The sequence below is a fragment of the Papaver somniferum genome, chromosome 9, assembly GCF_003573695.1.
Source record: "Papaver somniferum cultivar HN1 chromosome 9, ASM357369v1, whole genome shotgun sequence".
Taxonomy (NCBI): Eukaryota; Viridiplantae; Streptophyta; class Magnoliopsida; order Ranunculales; family Papaveraceae; genus Papaver; species Papaver somniferum.
This window is the reverse complement of record NC_039366.1, coordinates 96,061,692-96,074,758: the sequence shown is the minus strand read 5'-3', so window position 1 is coordinate 96,074,758 and position 13,067 is coordinate 96,061,692. Positions and strand designations below refer to the sequence as shown.

At 37.0% G+C, this 13,067-nt stretch overlaps 4 protein-coding genes across 4 annotated transcripts; 3 read left to right on the top strand and 1 right to left on the bottom strand.

Annotated features, from left to right (window-relative positions):
• The first annotated feature begins 1,093 nt into the window (after window positions 1–1,093).
• On the top strand, window positions 1,094–4,252 carry LOC113314045 (probable glycosyltransferase At5g03795). The gene is made up of 4 exons (XM_026562820.1): window positions 1,094–1,576; window positions 2,159–2,289; window positions 2,981–3,329; window positions 3,477–4,252. The coding sequence occupies exons 1-4, from the start codon at window positions 1,298–1,300 to the stop codon at window positions 4,137–4,139; spliced, it is 1,422 nt and encodes a 473-aa protein (XP_026418605.1). The 5' UTR covers window positions 1,094–1,297; the 3' UTR covers window positions 4,140–4,252.
• Window positions 4,253–4,866: 614 nt separating this feature from the next.
• LOC113310355 (uncharacterized protein At4g26485-like) lies at window positions 4,867–6,937 on the top strand. The gene is made up of 3 exons (XM_026559003.1): window positions 4,867–5,222; window positions 5,312–5,510; window positions 6,374–6,937. Exons 1-3 carry the CDS (start codon window positions 5,042–5,044, stop codon window positions 6,660–6,662), a joined length of 669 nt encoding a protein of 222 aa, XP_026414788.1. The 5' UTR covers window positions 4,867–5,041; the 3' UTR covers window positions 6,663–6,937.
• Window positions 6,938–7,064: 127 nt separating this feature from the next.
• On the top strand, window positions 7,065–8,996 carry LOC113310354 (7-deoxyloganetin glucosyltransferase-like). The gene is made up of 2 exons (XM_026559002.1): window positions 7,065–7,783; window positions 7,856–8,996. Exons 1-2 carry the CDS (start codon window positions 7,282–7,284, stop codon window positions 8,524–8,526), a joined length of 1,173 nt encoding a protein of 390 aa, XP_026414787.1. The 5' UTR covers window positions 7,065–7,281; the 3' UTR covers window positions 8,527–8,996.
• Window positions 8,997–10,166: 1,170 nt separating this feature from the next.
• On the bottom strand, window positions 10,167–10,733 carry LOC113312311 (uncharacterized mitochondrial protein AtMg00310-like). Its single transcript, XM_026561074.1, has one exon. It carries the CDS (start codon window positions 10,731–10,733, stop codon window positions 10,167–10,169), a length of 567 nt encoding a protein of 188 aa, XP_026416859.1.
• Window positions 10,734–13,067: the final 2,334 nt, after the last annotated feature.

Sequence of the window (13,067 nt, the reverse complement as noted above, 5' to 3'; positions counted from 1 at the left end):
CTCATATCACTTGGTTGAATAGAGTTGATACCAAACAGATTTGTTGTTCCTTTACTGTTTGGAATACGAACCAAAGGAATTGTTCCAAGTAGGCGTGGGAATACATACAGAACTAGGTGAACTATAGGTTTAGTTGCTTGGTCTCAACTATACGAAGTTGGTGTAATTTTGTGTAGCGGCTTAATCCTCAGAGCATTCAATTCTGGACAAGGTCTCAGTGTTTTTCTGCATTTGCGGTTTCCTCGTTAACAAAATCTTGTTGTGTCATTTACTTTATCTTTCCGCATTATAATTGTTTTATTATAATTAGAGTAAATTACACAAACGTTAATTCTTATTTACTTGATAAGCAATCCTATTGTGTTTTGTAAGTCCCAACATTTGTATCAAGTAAACATACTTCGTTGTTGTATTGTCTCGATCTCGTATCCATAGACAATCACACGAAGTGTGAACCGATTAGTTGTATTGTCTCGACTCAGTTCATACACAATCACTTTCGGAGAAAGGACTTATAGGTAGGAAAAGTTTTAGCTTGAGGTATATTTGGGTACCCTCGCCTTTTCACATATCTTCATAACTCTGTCTTCATTTTGACCAATTCCATCATAGTTTAATTAAAATTATATTAACTTGTTGTTCATTTATTATTCAAAATACCATCGTTCAAGCCCAATTTGTTAAAAAAAACGAAAAAAGAATTTAAGTATTTTGAATATTACGAACTTTTTAAATTGTATGGTTATAGGTCTAATTCATTGTAATTGTTTTAATCCATTAATTTTGATTCTAGTGTTGACGTTATGAAATCGAATTATTTTATATGGAAATTTAAATGCGTATAAAATCCACATATCCCATCCACCTAGCTCACTATTTTTTTTCTTTTTTGATTTTGTTTAGAATTCTTTCCAACCAACAACATGCATTGAGTACCATTTTATAAAGAAAAAGTTTCTTTTGGGAGGCGAGGCAATAGTCTTTTCATGGTCCACTAAAGCGTGTTTTTCTTTTTCCGAAGGAGCTACATCACGGATTCACACATGGGCATGCTGTATGGGTTTTCACAATGCGGATACCATTTGTTATGTTTCCTGTGTGATACTGACACATGGGTATATTGCTATAATTAACTCTGGAGGACGAGGTTACACTCTCTTTGTAACTGTTGAGATAGAGCTCCTTCAATGGCAAATCATAAGATTAGTTATTTACAGCTGAAGAAACCTTCTTTTTAAGGTTTTAACACCAACACTCAATCCAAATCACTAGATTTAAATTGATTGGGATAGAGAGAATGCCCTCCTTAATATCTCCTTCTACACCAACATTTTCTTCTTCTACTTCATCAAAGCTTCAATGGGTTGTTATAATTTCGACACTGATAATTGGGTTTGTGATCATGATTAGTAACAAGAACCCTGATTGTCTGTCAGAAAATAATGGAGGTAAAACATCACCTCATGCTGTTACTACCCATAATCAAGAAAATGAAAACGGAGAAGCACTTCTGTTATCTTCGTCATCATCCTCTTCGTTTCGACGCACCGACAATTCTCGTATACTCTCAGAACAGGTACCAATCCCGCCCTGTATTTTTTATTGATTCATCTTCAAAAATCTGATCTTTATTGAAGTTAAGGATATTTAACTGATTAATGCTAATAGGTTTTGTGAAAATTTTCTATTCAATTTTTTATTAATCAGCTTTAATTCAATTTAGTTGATATCATTTTGGGCTGTTTCATTTGATTTTTATCTTTTGGATCCAAATTTCTGCGTTGCTTTGAAATAAATTATGGAACATGATATCTGGTGATTTTGGGCTACTGCATTTGCTTGCGTTAAATGTACTAGATCGGTGATGCATTGACGTGATTCTGATATTTGGTGGAATAAATTTACTCTTGTGTCTGAAATATGTTAGTGGAGACCGTAATGGTACACAGAACCATGAGTAGCAGTGGATGCCCGGATGAATCTTCTACTCAACTACACTCTCCGCCCAAAATAGAGAACCTTTCCTTCTTCAATTGTAACCAGGAACATATTTGCATGGTGGCAATGAGATCGAATGTCTCATGTTTCTGTAGTTGTCTTGTTAGATTTTGATTGTAGTTTGCATTGAGCTTGTAATGACTGCCGTGTCCTTTTGCAGTTGAGTAAATTACAAGGACTTGAAGAAGGTCTAGCAAGAGCTCGGTCTGGGATAAGAAATGCAGCTCGAAACCAAACATCACATGGAGAAGATAAAAATTCCATTTATAGGAATGCTGGTGAGTTTCACTGGTAAGTTTTTCAGACTGATGTTATTATGGGATTACGGGAACACCTTTTGAACCATAGATTTGTAGGCTTCATGCCGACTGCTTCTCTGTTTAGGAGTGTGCCCTTCTCGTTGGAATAAACATGTATTCCATGATACCTTCAAAACCATAGATTTCAATACAACTAAATTTCAGAAATCCTATCGCACTAGTAGGTAAGGTAACGCATTTACTACCACCACCCACATGATCATGTAGCTCGCTACCAGCGCGACTGTAAAAGCAAATAAAACGTATGCTCTGATCGAACCAAAATCAGATACTGTCTGTTTTCGTTGTTCATTGTAAACATTAATTCAATTGTCTGCGAAAGATTATGACTAAATAGATACTGAACTTTAAGTTAAAGATTTGAAACCGCCGGGATTATATGGCAAGTACTAATACTTTTCTGAATTCCAGTAATTGTTGCTGAGTTTCAACGTTTTGAACCGTATTCATATGCAGAAATTGATTACTAGATGTTCAAACAGCTGGTTAGTCAGCTGTCACAACTCTTGTTTTAGTTCTCTAAAAGTGGATGCCATTGTTATCTCTTTAGTACTTAAGATCTTATGTTTCAATTTGCCATGTGTGAAAATTACCTGCCTCACCATTAATAGCATACTTTTCTTATGAATTTTGTTCTAAATTCTTGGTCTAAAAAATTGTAGGAGTTACTCAAAAATGGAGAAAATGTTTAAGATCTATGTATATGAGGAGGGCAACCCACCACTATTCCACAACGGCCCTTACAAGGGCCTCTATTCAACAGAGGGAATGTTTATAAACGGGATAGAGACTAGTAAACAATTACGAACACGGGATCCTGATAGAGCTCATGTCTATTTCCTCCCATTTAGCATCAAAGTGATGGTTCGTTATCTTTATGAGAGTGATTCTCAAGACGTCGAGCCGATAAAACGTACCATTGCCGATTATGTTGATATCATTGCCAGAAAATATCCCTATTGGAACAGAAGCTCAGGAGCTGATCATTCCATGCTATCCTGCCATGATTGGGTAAGTTGTTTGCTTTCAGAACTCCTCTATAATTTACTCTCATTCCATAAGCATCACACATGCACCAGATTTCTTGAATAACTTTCTCCAATCCTGGGAATGGAATCCTAATACTAACATACTTCATCATGTGGTTGATACTTACAGGGTCCACGCACATCTTCCTCCATTCCATTACTAAACAAAAATTCAATTAGGGCTCTCTGCAATGCCAATACCTCCGAGGGGTTCAATCCCTCAAAAGATTTATCTTTTCCAGAAATCAATCTTCGCAAAGGTAATCTACCAGTTATAGTTGAGGGCTTACCGCCATCTGACCGTTCTATACTTGGTTTTTTTGCCGGGCGACTGCATGGAAATATCAGAGTCATACTAGTACAACACTGGAAAGACAAAGATGATAAGATACTAGTCTATGACCACCTCCCAGCAGGAATCTCATATGGCACCATGATGAGAAAGAGCAGATTCTGCTTATGCCCAAGTGGCTATGAAGTCGCGAGCCCAAGAATTGTTGAATCAATTTACTCAGAATGTGTTCCAGTTCTAATATCTGACCATTATGTTCCCCCATTTAGTGACATCCTTAATTGGAATTCGTTTTCAGTTCAGGTACGGGTAAATGAGATTCCGAACCTGAAAACAATCCTAATGAGTATAACTGAGGAACGGTATTTGGAACTGCACAAGAACTTGAAGCAGGTCCTGAAACATTTTATGGTTAACGATCCTCCCGTTAGACATGACGCCTTCTATATGACTATTCATTCAATTTGGCTTAGGAGATTAAATTTTCGAATCAACACTTGATTTTTTTAGTGATTGTAGGCAAATCCTGTGTGAATTCTTCAGAGTGTCATTGTTGTTACTTGTTCATTTGTTTATACATAAATGTAAATTTCCTTATCCCATTTCAGCTCTGTTATTATTCTTCCAGGATCCGCTAATACTGTATATGCACATATATATTCCGATAATGATTCATGGTATTTATAGAAATCCGTCTCTTCCATAATAATGCACTCGTAAGAACTTCTTTGACCTGAACAGTGCACTTAGTCCCATTGAGCGCTGTTAAATTCAGTTGTTTTGAAGAATTTTTTATATGATTGTGGACTTCTTTTAGTCCTGTATTTTTTTTCTCACTTCCTGGAGCAGACATGGCAAGCCGGGAGCTAGAGCAGCCACACTGCCAAGCCAATCCAACAACTTGTCATTCCTAAGCAACAATTCCAAGATCCCATTATCCATGGCTTCTAACAGGGGGATATCAATTTGCTTGGGGGTATACCATTCCAAAGGTGAGGAAAATGTTGTCTTGCATAGACTTTTAGTACACCTCCAAGTAAATTGTTGCCCCCAATCTTGCATCTCTCTGTGGTAACTTGTTACCATCCTAACCAAGGACACTATTTTTCAATAAAGAAATAGGAAATCCAACCAAACACTCCCTTTGTGTATGTTCACATCAATCAACTTTTCCTTGGAACTAGACTAGACATTGGAACCCCAGTGTAGCCCCCCCGGTCCAGTCTTCTATGTCCAGCCTTTGGTAATACCAGAAGACTTGCAGTCAAAACGTAAATTTGGTTAGAATTATTAAAGATATGGAGATCAATTGTATTGATTTCGGGAAAGCTTAAACTTTTCATCTTACTGAAGAACAAAGGTTTATTTTTGGAAGTTCGAAATTCATCACTAAAGAAGAGAGAATGAACAAAGAAGAAGAAGAAGAGGAGGAGGAGGAGGAGGAAGAAGAGAAATGGATTAATCATTACTCAAATTCACAGAGAATATTATTAGTAGGTGAAGGAGATTTTTCGTTTTCACTATGCTTAGCTAAAGCTTTTGGTGATGCAACAAACATGGTTTCTACATCCATAGATACTCAAGGTATGTATGCCACCTTCGAATCTCTCCCTTTATTTCTTTCTTTCTTCAACTTGTGTTGATCAGTTTTGGGTATTGATATCATATTTTAGATAGTCTAGCAAAGAAGTACAGTCATGCAATTGGGAATGTTAGAGAGTTGGAAGAGAAAGGGTGTTTAGTGTTGCTTGGAGTGGATGCAACTCAGATGAGCCAACACTTCTTTCTAAAAACTCAGAGATTTGATCGAATCGTTTACAACTTCCCTCATGTGGGTTTTCTCCATCGTGAAAATAGTTATTGCCAAATTCAGTAAGTTACTGTTACTGGATGTTTCTTATACTTTCTTACTCTCTTTTTTTTTTTTTTTGTCAAAAATGTATAGATCAAGCCCTTCGATTATCTTTGTGTTATCTTTAAATTAGTCCCAACACAAGCAATATGCACCACTAATCACATACCCTACTGGAATTCATAGTTCTGAAACATCAACTCTCCTGTAAACTTACAAGGTTCTTGTATGGGGAAGCTCACCTTAAGAAATTGAACTAATTACCAATCAATGCAAAGAGCAGAGTTCTCTTTTACTAGGTAGTATTAAGGAAAGTCTGTTTGCTAGATCTCAAGTATTATTCTCATGTCTCGTTGAATTGAGTGGGTATGTGTATAAGTAAATCATCAAATATCTACCAAATGATTTCCCATCCTCCCTTGTGTCTGCCTTTGTTTATAAGAGAATTGATGCTACTAGTTCCTATTAAATAGACTTGCATTTTGCAAACTGGAATTTTAGCAGTGTAAATTTCTTGATAGAATTTGGTGGTACATTGTATATAATCGTGAGAAGTTGAAACGGCAAAAGCAAGTGAGCACCATGTTAAAAAATTTACTGTGCTTGGTGTTCCTGGATTAAATCTGTATTACACAGACATTTTATGACTGCATCGACATTTAAGAGATTCTGATAGTGCTAGCGTTTGTACTGACTAGGGACATAATTAGTCTTTTGAGGTATTGCAATCATGTTGTTGTGAAGCCTCACTGTAATTGCACATTCCTGTTCAGTTGCACATTTCTTATTTTTTGCATTCTTATTTGACCTGATCCCTAGCGAGACTCCCACAACATAAGGTCTAGATTTGTGGTATTGATGGAATACTTGGATTGTAATGTAGGTTGAATAAAGGATTGGTGAAGAAATTCTTGAAAGGCGCCAAAGAGTTGATGCAGAAGACAGGAGAAATACATGTGACTCACAAGAAGGGTGAACCGTATGACAAATGGGAGATAGAGAAGAAGGCAGCGAAGATTGGCCTGGCTTTACATGAGAGTGTACCTTTCAAGAAACAAGACTATCCTGGTTATGCCAACAAGAGAGCTCATGGTAACAATTCTAACTTACCTTTTGCTCTTGGGGAAGCCAATACCTTCAAATTTACGCTCAAATCACGTGTCACTGGTTAAATGACTCGTATGCACTTGAATGTTTTTCTTAATAGTTCATTTTTCCTATTATATGGACATTATGGCGTGGCTAGACACTAAGTCTGTATAATATTACAATTGCTTCCTGTCCAATGCAAAATGCGGTTAGCTCGTTACTCTATATGTCTTGCAAGGCTTTTGCTATGGGGAGCAATAAGTCTAACTGGGTTTGTCAAATTGGGTTCAAACTTGATTTCTGGAAGGGGCCATCAAAACTAGCAAAAAAATAACTGATTATCTGTGTTTTTAGACTGCATATCGTTTCGATTACAGGTGCATCAAAATGCCCAAGTAATCCTTAAAACCACAAATTGTATAAAATCACAAGTTGTGGACAGCTACATCAGACATTTCGTTGTTCTTGAAATAAGGTATTGATTTGCTAAGCTAAGATTATCAATTTATAAACGGCTATGAATAAAAGTGGTGTACTGTTCAATGATAACCACAAGCATTAAGCAAAACATGTGGTTTCAAATAATGTGACTTCAGTATCATAAACCATTCTTGCATCTCACTTATTTAGTTCTATGCTAAACGCCTAAACTTCAAGAGTTCTTAAAGCTTGCATAATTCGCATTGGATACCAAGAAACAATATGGAGAAGATTCATGTGGTTTCCGTCCCATACCCAACTCAGAGTCACATAAGTGCCATGATGAAGCTAGCAAAGATTCTTCATTTCAGAGGCTTTCATATAACCTTTGTAAACACAGAATTCAATCATCAACGCCTGCTGAATTCAAGGGGACCAGATTCACTTACCGGCTTGCCTGATTTTCGTTTTGAAACAATCCCTGACGGTCTTCCACCTCCAGTCAATCCAAATGCTAGCCAAGATTTCATAGCCCTCTCCATCTCCATACAAAAGAATGGCTTAGAACCCTTTCGGAATCTCATACACAAACTCAACGATAACAAGTATTCAAATGTCCCACCTGTGAGCTTTATAGTTTCTGATAGTTTTATGAGCTTCACTCTACAAGCAGCTAAAGAGTTCGGAATCCCTGAAATGTTATACTGTCCAATTAGCTTCTGTGCTTTCGCATGTTTTCCGCACTTTCCCCATCTCATCCAAAGAGGCCTCGTTCCACTTAAAGGTATGCAGAATCTAGTTGCATTCATATAGTTCATTTACTTAAGTTTTTTCAATTTCTTATTTAATACTGCAGATGAGAGCTGTTTTACAAACGGCTATTTAGACACACAAATTGACTGGATACCGGGGATGAAAGATATTAGATTTAGAGATCTCCCAAGTTTTGTTCAAACTACAGATCCAAATGCTCCCTTTCTCCATGCTTCAATGATAGAAATGGGAAGAACTTACGATGCTACGGCCCTTATTTTCAATACCTTTGATGCGCTGGAGGTGGAGGTTCTGGATGCATTCAAGTCTCAATTGTCATTGCCTCCTATTTATGCAGTTGGTCCTCTTCAATTACTCCTCAATCAGATTCCACAAAGTGAGTCACTGTCTCTTGGATCAAATCTCTGGAAAGAAGACACCCAGTGTCTAAACTGGATTGATTCCAAAGAACCAAACTCGGTCGTCTACGTCAATTTCGGCAGCATCACTGTTATGACTACCCAACAACTCGTCGAATTCGCATGGGGACTAGCTAACATCAAGCATAACTTATTATGGACTATAAGACCCGATCTGGTAGTTGGTGATTCGGAGATACTGCCGCCTGAATTCTTAGAAGAAATCAAGGGAAGAGGACTGCTTACGAGTTGGCGTCCGCAAGAAGATGTCTTAAATCACTCATCTGTAGCTGGATTCTTAACACATTGTGGTTGGAATTCTACACTAGAAAGCTTAAGCGTGGAGTCCCTGTAATGTGTTGGCCGTTTGTAGGAGACCAGCAAACAAACTGCGGGTACTCATGTCATCATTGGGGAGTCGGCATGGAGATCGATAGCAATGTGAAAAGGGATGAAGTTGAGAGGGTGGTTCGTGAATTAATGGAAGCCGAGAAAGGTAAAAACATGAAGAAAAGAGCCATGGAGTGGAAGAAGAAAGCAGAAGAGGCAACTTCAGCTGGTGGCTCCTCTTCTGCTAATATGGACAAGATTGTAAATGAGATACTTGTTAGGAAAATCACAGACCAATAAAACTTCGATTGTCAGGAATCCGGCCGGTAGAAAGAACTGCTTTACTAGCTTGCAAAGAAAGATCTAAATACACTAGGAGTAGGACGATTATTACATGCTCTTGTAATTCTTAACAATAAATACTACAAGGCTTATTGCTAAGGCTTATTGCTAAGGCTTATTGCTATGCACAAGGTTAAAAGATGTTGTTTGACATATCAGATGGGCTGGCAAATGAGTTGCGTCGCTGTTGAAAAACAACTTTTTCTTTTATAGATAAAAAAAAATTTACCGACAAATATCCAAAAGCAAGGGTGCCTCCCACAGTTGAGGACGTTAAGATTTTCCTCCGGCTATGGCCAGCCATTGGAGATCAGAAAAGGCGCCATGTTTAATAGTTTTACAGCAAATTATGTCAAAGTTTTTTAGACACAAAATAAGTTTATCTATTCTGGCATTATTTTTCTAACTGGAGCTTTAGTGATACTTGGATTGCTTCCTAGAAGATTGATGGATCTGCAGTGGAGTTGAGAGACCCAATCTATAGCATCATGCGCTGCTAAGCAGTCTTCTTCTTCCCTTCCATGGATTCTGGTTCTCCTTCCTGTGTCTCCTGTTGGACCTAAAATACAAACACCAATCCATGTTAGTCCAGTGATATTATCATAAGAGGACTTAAAAGCAAAGGTGATCTTTCCATTTGGAGACTGATCAACTCTGTCAGAACTTATTTCAGGTATTTTATTCCCCTATGTTTGTGTGTGCATCAGAACAGAGGTTAAGTGACATATTATCTGCTTCCTTGTTTGTCTAGGACAAGATTTGATTTTTTTGAACACCAAATCACACTTGGATTTCCAAATAAACCAGCATATGGTGGAACAAAGATCTGCCCAAGGGCCCCATTGTGTCTGGTGATTGTTCCTGGAAAACCAGCTAGAGCACCAGTCCTCTAAGTTATAAAATCTTGAACTAGAGTTTTCAAGATTCAAAGAACAGTAATCCTTAACAGCTCTGGCAAAGTTACAATACATAAGAGAATGCTCCCCAGTTTCAGCATGGTTATTGCAAAGAAGACAAATAGGATCAGTATTCCTGAAAAATCTAGCATAATAAGCACTAAAGGGTAGGATATTATTTTTTATATCCCAGATGAATAACCGAATCCTAAGAATGACCTTCATATTCCAAATTTTCCTAGCCAGAGTATCATTCGGTCGAGAAATCTTCTTATCCAGAAGATGATAAAGAGACTTGCTAGTGAAATGCCCTTGAGGATTATCAATCCATCTTAGAATGTCATTCATCTTTCGGATTTAGTTCACAATGTTCCACTCAAAAATCTCATTTAAAAAAGTCACATTCCAACATGTTTCTGTCATAAGCTCATGAAACCATTTTGAGATTTGTAACTTCTTCCATATATTCTAATTTTATAGGATTTCCTTCCTCACCGGGAATCCATTCTTTCCAGATAGGGCCATTGCCAATCTGCCAGATACTAAAGTCTTTCAGAATCATCAGACATTTATAGACACTTTTCCAAGCCCAAGAAGAGCCATCATTACAAGTGTCATGGAAGGGGTTCGAGTTAGGAAAGTATTTCCCTCTCATAGTTTTAGTAAAGACATTATTAGGTTGATGAAACAGTCTCCAGCCATTTTTGGCAATGAGAGAAATGTTTATAAGATCCAACTTTTTAAGACCATTTCCCCATTTTTCCTTGCTCTTACATAGACCTCTCCAGCCTTTTATGTACATCCCTTTTTTAGGACCTAGCTTCTCCCACCAGAAATCTCTTATGGTGTTAGTGACTCTTTTGGTGATAGTTTTAGGTAAAATAAAGGTTGGCATAGTGTAAACAAGTAGGGATTCCAGCATTGTGTTTGCCATCACCCCTCTCCCAGGAGGGGACATCGATTCACTCTTCCAACCCTTTAGTCTACCTCCCATTTTATCTGTCAGGTTATCAAAACAGTGAATTTTAGACTTGTTTGTAAATAGCGGCCTCTCTAAATATTTATCATCTAGTCTAATCTTTTTAACTTTAAGAATATCAATTATGTTTCTACCTAAGCTTCTTTGAATATGGGGAGTGAAAAAGAATACCATACTTGAAAAAATTTATCATCTGCCAAGAGGTTTTACCATAGTCTTCTAAGGCAGTCAGAAGATTTTTGTTGTGGGCAATGTTAGCTTTCGAAAAAAATCAGGCAGTCATCTGCGAAAAGTAAATGACTGATATAGGGAGAATTCTTATTAATTTTAAAACCAGCAATAAGACCTTGTTGTTCAGCATTTGATAGAGTCCTTGAGAAGGATTCCATACAAAGAATGAACATATAAGGGGATAAAAGATCCCCTTGTCTTAATCCCCTAGAGGGCTTGAATGGTTTACAAGGTACACCATTCACAAGAATAGCAGACATTGGAAGATAAGAGAACACCAAGCTTCACATAACCCCATTCTACGAAGGATGGCAATGAGAAAATCCCATTCAACACGGTCAAAGGCTTTGTACATGTCTATTTTTAGACCTAGAAATTCAGTTTTACTCTTCTTTTTCTTCCTCATAGCATGAATTATTTCATGAGCCACAAGGATGTTGTCAGAATAAGACGTTGTTTGAAAAAAAAAAAACATATTGATATGGGATGTCAAGGAAGGGCTTTATCCTATTGGCAATAACTTTAGAAATAACCTTATACACTATCTTGCATAGACTAATAGGTCTGTAATCCCCAGGACCCGTATGATGAAGGATTTTTGGGATTAAGGATATATAGGTTTGGTTCAACTTGGTTAGCATATGCCCACTCCTAAAAAAAGCCTTAACAGTTTCTATAATATCAGTTTTGACAATGCTCCAATTTTTTTGAAAAAAACTAGCAGGAAACCCATCTAGGCCAGGTATGGAATTAGGAAGCATCCAAAGAGGGCAGTATGGATTTCTTCTTCGGAAAGAGACTCCATAAGTTGCTCATTCTCTAACTCAGAGATGGAGAAAGGAACTAAGTTAACTATATCATTGTTTATTACTGACTTAGAGGTAGTTAGAAGGGTTTCAAAATAAATATTTAAACAGTTTGCAATTTTATCTCTTCCCTCCACCCAATTGTTATTATTATCATATAAACCCATAATCATATTCCTTTTTTGTCTAATAACAACATTTTGGTGGAAATAATGGGTGTCTCTATCTCCTAATTGAATGGTAATTTCCCTACCTTTTATTTTCCAGAGCTCTTCTTCATAATCATGCAATTTTTGTATCCTAGTCTTAGTATCTAAAAGGTTTCGATCATTTAATCTAACACTGGGGTTAGACATGGTTTGATTAAGTTTTTTGTTCATACGGAAAAACAATTAAGCGATAGAGTTACTGTCGACAATTATTATTTATAGTGTTGGCGATATTATGAATATCGTTGGCGTCATAGCCTCGCTCGCTAGCCTGATGGTCTCCATCGCTCTATCATTTCTATATCGTTCAACGACTATTTTGTAACCTCTATTTCCACCATGCTTGTTCCTATATATATACCCACATATACTTCTTCAAATTACTCACACTTACTTCTACATATATTTTACCAATTTCTTTATATGTATTCTCGATTTTAAATTTCATAATCATCAATTAAAAAATCCAATGAAGAGTGAAATTTTTTTATGAATCGGTTTAGATTATAGTAATAAATACATCAGCGGAGGTGCAACAACTTGATGATGAGGAAGGTGAAGATAAACAACTAATCGACACTCTTATGCTCGTACATTCGGGCCAAATCCCTAGAGTTCCAGAGCCAAAAGAAGTATTCTTAAGAAGATATACGTATCGAGGGAGGGAATTTTACCACCAGAAGCTTATGCACGATTATTTTCTTCCCAATTGTGTGTACCTTGATCAAGTTTTCCAACGTCGATTCCATATGCCTCAACACCTACCTGGTGGAAAAGATTATTGATGAGCTTTGTGGAGTAGAACCTCAATGTAGTTGCAGGAGATCCTACACTACACCACTCATATGATTTCATGGATGATCAGCTCATTTTTAGGTTTTCACTCTTAATTTTATTGATTAATTTTTGAATGTTCTTACAAGAAAGATAAAGAAGTCAAGAATAATCTCTGCTCTAAACTTTCTCTCTCCTATTTACTTGTTTCTTACTCAAAAAAGATCTCTCCCTCTCTTTACAACTCGAATGACTATTTATAGGGAAATACATAGTGGATGACAGCTAATCTGTCCTTTATTTTAGGATATAGTTTGCGATATTCTCGC

Coding starts and splice junctions, on each gene's coding strand:
- LOC113312311 (XM_026561074.1), bottom strand. CDS start 10,733: ATGGGAGGTAGACTAAAGGGTTGGAAGAGTGAATCGATGTCCCCTCCT.
- LOC113310354 (XM_026559002.1), top strand. CDS start 7,282: ATGGAGAAGATTCATGTGGTTTCCGTCCCATACCCAACTCAGAGTCAC. Junction 7,784..7,855: donor AGGCCTCGTTCCACTTAAAG/GTATGCAGAATC, acceptor TTAATACTGCAG/ATGAGAGCTGTTTTACAAAC.
- LOC113314045 (XM_026562820.1), top strand. CDS start 1,298: ATGCCCTCCTTAATATCTCCTTCTACACCAACATTTTCTTCTTCTACT. Junction 1,577..2,158: donor CTCGTATACTCTCAGAACAG/GTACCAATCCCG, acceptor GTCCTTTTGCAG/TTGAGTAAATTACAAGGACT. Junction 2,290..2,980: donor AATGCTGGTGAGTTTCACTG/GTAAGTTTTTCA, acceptor AAAAAATTGTAG/GAGTTACTCAAAAATGGAGA.
- LOC113310355 (XM_026559003.1), top strand. CDS start 5,042: ATGAACAAAGAAGAAGAAGAAGAGGAGGAGGAGGAGGAGGAAGAAGAG. Junction 5,223..5,311: donor TACATCCATAGATACTCAAG/GTATGTATGCCA, acceptor ATCATATTTTAG/ATAGTCTAGCAAAGAAGTAC. Junction 5,511..6,373: donor AATAGTTATTGCCAAATTCA/GTAAGTTACTGT, acceptor ATTGTAATGTAG/GTTGAATAAAGGATTGGTGA.